General features: G+C 37.4%; 1 protein-coding gene across 1 annotated transcript in view; it reads left to right on the top strand.

The window, feature by feature from the left end:
• The window catches only part of LOC110064066 (fibroblast growth factor receptor 1-A-like), a 35,504-nt gene that overhangs the window by 13,913 nt on the left and 14,091 nt on the right, over positions 1–7,500 (top strand). Inside the window, exons 8-11 of the mRNA XM_089274205.1 lie at positions 342–650; positions 2,159–2,419; positions 3,710–3,988; positions 5,319–5,573. Of these exons, the coding sequence (XP_089130331.1) occupies positions 342–650; positions 2,159–2,419; positions 3,710–3,988; positions 5,319–5,573 (1,104 nt within the window). The remainder of the gene's footprint in view (positions 1–341; positions 651–2,158; positions 2,420–3,709; positions 3,989–5,318; positions 5,574–7,500) is intronic.

Below are 7,500 nucleotides of genomic sequence, written 5' to 3'. Positions count from 1 at the left end.
TGTATTCGATATCTCGCATATGACGCACGAAACAAAAGGACCTTACCAGACAACCATAACGATGTTAACGACGGTTGCATAAAAGTTTCTCTTTCTCATAGAGGGAAACGTAACTGAATCTTCCCTGCATTAGAACAACAAAAATAATCATAACAAAAATAATCACAATAAACAGCAGTCTGTAGACTGACAAGGACGCACGAATAAATAAAAGCTCAAACTGCATTAAGTTTTTACAGAAATTATACCACGCACATACGGACTCTGTTATGGAATAGTTAGAACATGCTTTGGGCTTTCTTTTGTAAAGTTTAATAAAATATGCTTCGTGATTTCATAAGTTCCAGTGCGCTTAAATGGTGCCAGCTTAAACTACAGTGGAAGAGTAGAAGTATTTTACCGCGGGAGGTGGGGAAAGATCTGCAGTAATAAATTTGATATTAAGGATGCACAAGTCATTTGCCGTCAACTTGGCTTTAAAGAAGCCCTAGCTGAATTCACTGGGTCAGCTGTTGAGAATAGCAAACTTCCATTTCTAATGTCTGAGGTGAGCTGCACTGGACAGGAATCTGAACTTGCATTCTGTGTGCGTACTGATGGAGAAGTAGACTGCCAAGGTGACATAGGTGCTCAGGCATTGTGTGAACCGTGTAAGTATTAATCTAATGTGTGTGAATATAGGTAACATTTAACCACACAGATGATTTTCCTGATTGCCTAGAGAAACGAGGCTAAAGACGACACGAGTCACAGCAAATCTCAATGAAAAGAACACAACAAATCTCAAATAGACCATTTTACAGTTGTCTGCTCAGTGACCTGGCCTTTGAATGGCAGCGAGGCTGGAGGTGACCTTGTTTTGACCTAACTGTTTTTGTTGTGTAAATCAAGTTGTTCTTATGCTAACTAGTTGGTATTAACATGAGAAAAAAAGAGAAGTCTGTAACAAAGCAAAGTTATCTCCAGCCTCGCTTGCAGTCATAAGCCAGGTAACTAAGCACATAACTGTAAAATGGCCTATTTGTTAAGGGTAACAAGAACGGCGAACGGTGGAGATAACGCTGCTGATGAAGATGACATTGATGAACTTTTGGAGGCAGCGTGGCCGAGTGGTTTAGGGCGCTGGATTTGAAATCTGGAGGTCCCTGATTCAAATCCTCCACCCTACTGCTATCTGGATTTGTTCTCGGTAGTCCCGAGTTCAACTCCTCGATCGCGTTGTGTAAATAGCCAACCAGCCTCCCATCAGTTGGGATTCTTAATAGTTTATGTCCTATTTGCAATATTTGGTTATTTATTTACAGTGTCCCCAATTAGCACAACAGTGCTAAATACATTCGACACAGACCGGACGTACCTGGAAATCGGATCTTAGTCGATTTTCCAAAAATCAACACAAATTTCTTATGTAGACTTACGTAATATGCTAAAAGTTCAGCTTCTTTAATTGTTTTCCACTCAAGTTCAGCCCCATAAGGGTCCCGTGAGGTTAATTTTCAGCCACATTTTGAGCACTTTTCAACAACTCCCTCACAGGGTAAGAAATAATATCAAGCAAAACAAAATTAAAGTTATTGATGTAAAGCCCTATGATTAAGCTTTTGTAGGTGGAGATATTGGCTCGCAATAATTCTTCTGCTCCCGGTACTGGTAATCGGAATGTAGTCCTCTTATAAAGAAATCGGGAGTAATCGAAGAAGACCCATTATTTTTAAAGCCCACATATTTTATTACAAAATTTTAGCATATCTGAAAAGTTTAACCCTTAATTTAGTAATCTCAAGAACAAAATTACTAGGCATGAAGCTTTTTGAATTCGTGGAAACTTCCTCAAAGATACCATCCAGCCCACTTATGGCAAAAGTCCCAAGAAGGTGTCTAGAAAAACCTCCCATCGATTTTCATTTTAAAGATAATTCCTATTTTAAGTTCTCAAATAGAAGTCTAAATACTGTTCATCATTGAAGTGAATGAGTTTAATTTAATTTATATTTAAAATTTGAATTAATTTTTCTAGTCCAGCTAGCATTTACCAATTTTAACGGGAGTTTAACGCCCTTGAATTTTCTCAGTAATTGATATTTTAAAAAGGATTAAAACTTAAAACCTTCGTCAACTGAGAGTTCCTCGGGTCTGAGTCAAATCTTTTCTGTTAAAGTGGGAGACAGAGAAGTTTTACCCAACGAAAGAACAATTGTGGATATTGGTAACAAAGAAAACTTTCGCTGTACATTACAAAATGAGAATTTGGTCCGGTGGTATGACAGCAAAGGCCAGGAACTCAAATCTTCAGCTGGAGGAAGGATCAAGGCGTTTAGAAATGGTACATTTATCATAGAAAGCGTTCAGCTATCTGACGGTGGAACATATCAATGCAAAGGATTAAAATACACTCAGTACTACACCATTTATGTTGACGGTAGGTAAAATAAATTGTTTTAATATGAAAAAGTTCAGGATCCCCTCTAAATTTTAATAATTTAGGGCAGCCCGACGGTCTGTAACACTTTTTTGTCACGCTTTTTTACATCAGATAGGTTTTTTCTCATGTAGCACCATAAACAAAGGACTCTGAGGAAATGCCATTATTGTCAGAATAAAAGCGATCGAGATATCATCTGATATGTAAAGGGCTTCGGACACTTGAAGATTAGAGAGAGTACAGGAGCGAGGACTGCGTGCTGTTTTTAGAGATAAGTTGTCTAACTGCCAGCCGCTCCCGGCAGCCGCTGTTAGAGAAACCCAATCTACCAACATTGTATAATAGGAGACTACAAGACATATGTATTTTAATGTATAAGGTTAAACAATTTGTGACCGTGGACTATTTGTAACATGTTTCATACTAATAGCCACACTTGTAGTTTACAGCAGAGAGATTTTCATTTACCTAGATTTAACACTGTTACGTATGGAAAACATTCAATTCGATATCTATAGGCCCAAGACTATGGAGCAAACTAACAAATAAAGAAAGATCGACGATAAATCTCAAGCAGTTTAAGACCCACGTACGGAGGCTAGATCTAGGCAACATCCTAGATGGATGTAGTGGCTGCCATCTTTGTAACTCATAAATTTAATTTTTCTCATAGGACATTTCTGCATATTATTTTTACAAAGTTCTAGTAAGGTATCCCCTTTTAGCAGTGGGGATTCTCCACTACTATGATTATGATTATGAATTATGATTATGATTATGAAGATGATGAGGATGATGATGATGATGATGATGATGATGACGATTATTATGATTGATTATATGAAAGATAATATATTTGAACCGCGGAGGAAGAAGTAAAGATATGAAAAATCAGCGCAGCGCAAACTTTCAGGCTTTATTTTCACAGCTCTTTAAGTGGTGTATGTAACTGTGATGATTATTCATGTCTTTACATATCAGCATATCTTTAATGACTTATTTTGCATCAAATAACTATAATATGGAAATTAAACCTGGAAACAGATTTAGTTGGTTTTCCCTGTTTAGTAAGCCTTAGAGTTCTGAAGTGTTTTGTTGGCGAGTTCCACGAAAATCGTGAACAAACGAGAAAAAATATTTCTGGACCTGAATGCTCACGAATAACAAACAACACTAGACCAGATAACATCCCTTGCATTAGATAGATCTTGAAGCATGTATGTAGCGTCAGACATTTAGTGAAAAAAAAAAGGAACTAATGTTAGGTGTATTTATTTCTCTTAACAGCAAGTTTTACCAACAAGGATCCCCATCAAACCCTTTTTGTTGGCAAATCTGGCATCCTTAACTGTAGTGCTGAGGGAAATCCAACTCCTCGGTTCACGTGGATAAGAACAGATGGAAAAACACTGGATAAAAACAGATTCAAGCAACTATCTAACGGGAATATACATGTCATTCAAGTTCAGCAAATTGACGAAGGAAAATACATTTGTACCATAGAGCAGAGTAAAGGAACCAAGCAGATGACCACCAAACGTCAAAGCATCGACGTTACTCTTATAGGTAGGACATGCTAACTCCAGTTGTTCCGTCTAAGCATGCAAACGACATTAAAGGAAACTATGAAAGAGTCATGGATACATTGCTTACAAAATAAAGAAGGTCTCCTGCGATCGGCTGCTATATGCTTGACCGGGTTTTGAAGATAAGAAGGTCATGAAAAAAGTCAATATAACTCTGCCCTTGAAGCACAATATATCTAGGATTTTGTTTGTACAATTTTAACGTTTTTCCAACTCCGAGAACTAAGATAATTAATAAAATTCATCTTAACACCTGTACCTTGACCTCCGGATTTTTGCTTTACCATAGATAATTTTGTCTATATCTAGTTTTCTAACTGCTTTTCTTATTGTTGACCACAAGAAAGTTTTGGTTAGATATATTATGGACTTATAGGTTGTCCTACTTATGTTTCCAATTGTTTTGTTTATGTTTGATTCATAATTTTGTTGATATAGTGCTAGCCCGAGAGTGCTAGTAGGTTCGCTCATAGTTTCGCTCATAAGATTCACTCACAAATTCAAGGCTCGCTATCGAACCAGCTGGAACTTATAAACTCCCTGTGAGCTCAGAGGATTGGCGAGCCAATGTCTTAGGAAGTTCAAAGACTCTTCGCAGTCAATATCTACACACAAAGTTAAACTTTTAGTCTTTCAAACAGCTACTGCAACGAATATCAATCGAAGAAAAGACGAAGCATTATTGAATGTATTACGTTGCGGCATTACTTCGTAAATTCGGTACGTCGGAAAATCGATATTGGTCGTTGACACATCAATTTGCTTACATCTGAGTGAGTAACAAATTTCCATATTCTGGCCCGAGCGATAGTCGTTTCTACGCTTTGCGTATCCACGACTTAAAAAAACAATCAAATCTCGAGGAGCAGGTCGAAAAACTCCCGGATTGATATCGATTTTGCGTTGATTTTGCTTTTGTTGAAGGTTGTGCGGACTCTTAAAAAGGATTTGGGAAAAGTGTTCCTTGTAATTGGAGCAAATATGCTGATATCGCAGTTTTTATTTTGTTATTGCTAAACTAAACATTTTTGATATTTTCCCGGTGATTGCGCGTTGTTTGTTTGTTTGTTTGTTTGTTTGTTTATTGGTAATAAGTTGGACGTCAGGTAGAGACTTCAATGAGAGGACGTCCACACACGCCCTTAGATACGAAGTATGATTGACAGCCATCTGTGGTTCCGTCGATGTAGTATGGCATATTTCTGGTAGATATTTGATAACTCTTTAAGGTAATAATTTGAAGTAGTGAAAACATTGAAAGTTCCATCCCAACATGCTTGAAAGATATTTCTTATTATCTTTGTTTTCAGTTCGCCCACAAGTCAAATTGTTTGGGCCAGCCCAAACTATGCTAGAGGGTGACACGCTCAATCTGACCTGCGTCATCATATCAGTTTTACCCAAACCACAGGTGTCCTGGTATAAAGATGAAGCACTATTAGTAGACGAGAAGGGCACGAATTTGATCGTGGCAGAGGTATCAGATAACGATGAGGGATTATACAAGTGTGAGGCACGAGATACTGGTGGTGTTGCCTCTGGCGTCGTAAATGTTTCTATTGATGGTAAGGCCATAGAAGAAATATTTTCCCTTTTTGCCTCAGCACATTTATGTCGGGACTCAAAAAAAGGAGTCTTTCTTGTAAATAATTTGTTTTGTCTTTTCGTAGTACTGGGCAAGCGTTGTTCCTCGGCGTTACATGGTCTCAAGAATATATTTATCTTACTCAATGCTGTTGACACCAGCCATTTAATCATTTATGTTTGCAGTTGCGTTTACCCAAGAATAATCCCCATTAGACCTTATTCCCAAAGTGATCCCTCCTTGAGGGTTATTTTTTAGATCACTTTCGTTGGCGGAAATCCCTGAGGGGTCTGGAAATAGCAATTCTATTCTATTTCGCTTCGCTCACCCCAATAGAAAATATTTCTATTATAAGTAAAGGAGACAAGCAATATGACAAATAGAGGAGAAAGCCGCCAGCAATAATCGAGTTTATTCACAAGATATCTGAGACACGCTGAATATACGTTTCAAGCCAGAGAATACAGTATAAAAAATGTCACACGCTATTTTAAACAGCGTTATTTACAATAAGGAAAAAACAACCTCGAATAAACTGGTCGGCGTCAAGTCATGTGATATTTACAAGGAGTGCGGCGTCAAGTCATGTGATATTTACAAGGGGTGGTGTATAAAGGTCTAATTATCCCAATGAGAACTAATATAAAGCAGCCTAATTAAACACATGAAAGAAATACATATCTTGTGATTACCATGTCTACAAATACCTTGAAAGTAGCTTGGATGGGATTACTTTAAGGACAAGCCCTCCCCCGCTCCCCTCTCCATCACAGAAGGAAAAAAATCCGGCAGGGCAAGCAAGACAAACCCATCCCCCCCACCCCCACCTCCACCACCCCCACCACCACCACCACCACCACCACCACTTCCCTTAGCCCAAGGTCTGGATCCGCCACTTACCTTTCATCTTCTCTTGGTTTATCCAAATACTAACATTTTGTTAACTTTAACTGATCCGAAAACTGAGAACAAGGAAGGCAATTTGAACTTTTAGGTGCCGGCATGTTGAAGTGCTATTTTTACAGCACTGTTGTGTTGAATAAAACTCAGCAAGTTTCACTGTCAGGAATAAAAACGCACATCAAGTTATTCTATTTTTTTGTCACGGTGAAGAAAGTATTATCTTAAGCAAAACGTCTTATTTTTTTAAAAACACTGGCAAAGACACACTTTCTAATAGACCTTTTGTTGCAAAAGTTAGTCACGTGACCGACAATTTCTAAACTTTAATAACAGATAAAAGAACTGCAAAGAACACGTTTTAAAAATAGCCAGAAGACCAACTTTCGAACCAATGCCGTGTAAGGTTGAGAGTTGAGTTACTGACGATTTTGAAAATTGCATGAATTAGAAGGTTTTGCATGAAAGCGAGGAAGCTTTGCCCTCCAGAAACCTTTTCTGTAAAGGAAGCTGCTGGCATATAAACATTGGAGATAGAAGAAGGGGTGAAATAATATTTGGAATAATGGAAAATTCTAGGCTCTTAAACCGAAAGGTAAGATTTCATGGCAGCTTGAAAACGTGTAAAAATTATAAACCACTGGAGTGTGACTGGAGGGCAAAGCGACTTCTTCCCATACAATATATAATAATATATAATTAATATAATAATATAATATAATATATAAAAATATATAATACATATATAATACATATATAATTTCTAATGTCCATAAAAATTCCCTCTTAAAGAATATCAACCTCAAAATTTGCCTGTAAGCTTATTTGTAAATGTTCTTTCCATTTCTAATAACATTATGCATTGCCAATGACTAAATCAGTGTGTTCTTGAAAAGCACGTCACGTGACCAACTATTGGAAAAAGACTATTCGGGGTAAATTTTCTCTCGTTGCTACCACATGATTCGTATCACTAACTAAAAGGACAAAAACAATTTTCATCAGTA

This window comes from Orbicella faveolata, unplaced genomic scaffold (genome assembly GCF_042242905.1).
Source record: "Orbicella faveolata isolate gen_17 unplaced genomic scaffold, um_ofav_v1 contig_35, whole genome shotgun sequence".
Taxonomy (NCBI): domain Eukaryota; kingdom Metazoa; phylum Cnidaria; class Anthozoa; order Scleractinia; family Merulinidae; genus Orbicella; species Orbicella faveolata.
The sequence above is the reverse complement of the archived record's forward strand: the minus strand, read 5'-3'. Positions and strand labels throughout refer to the sequence as shown.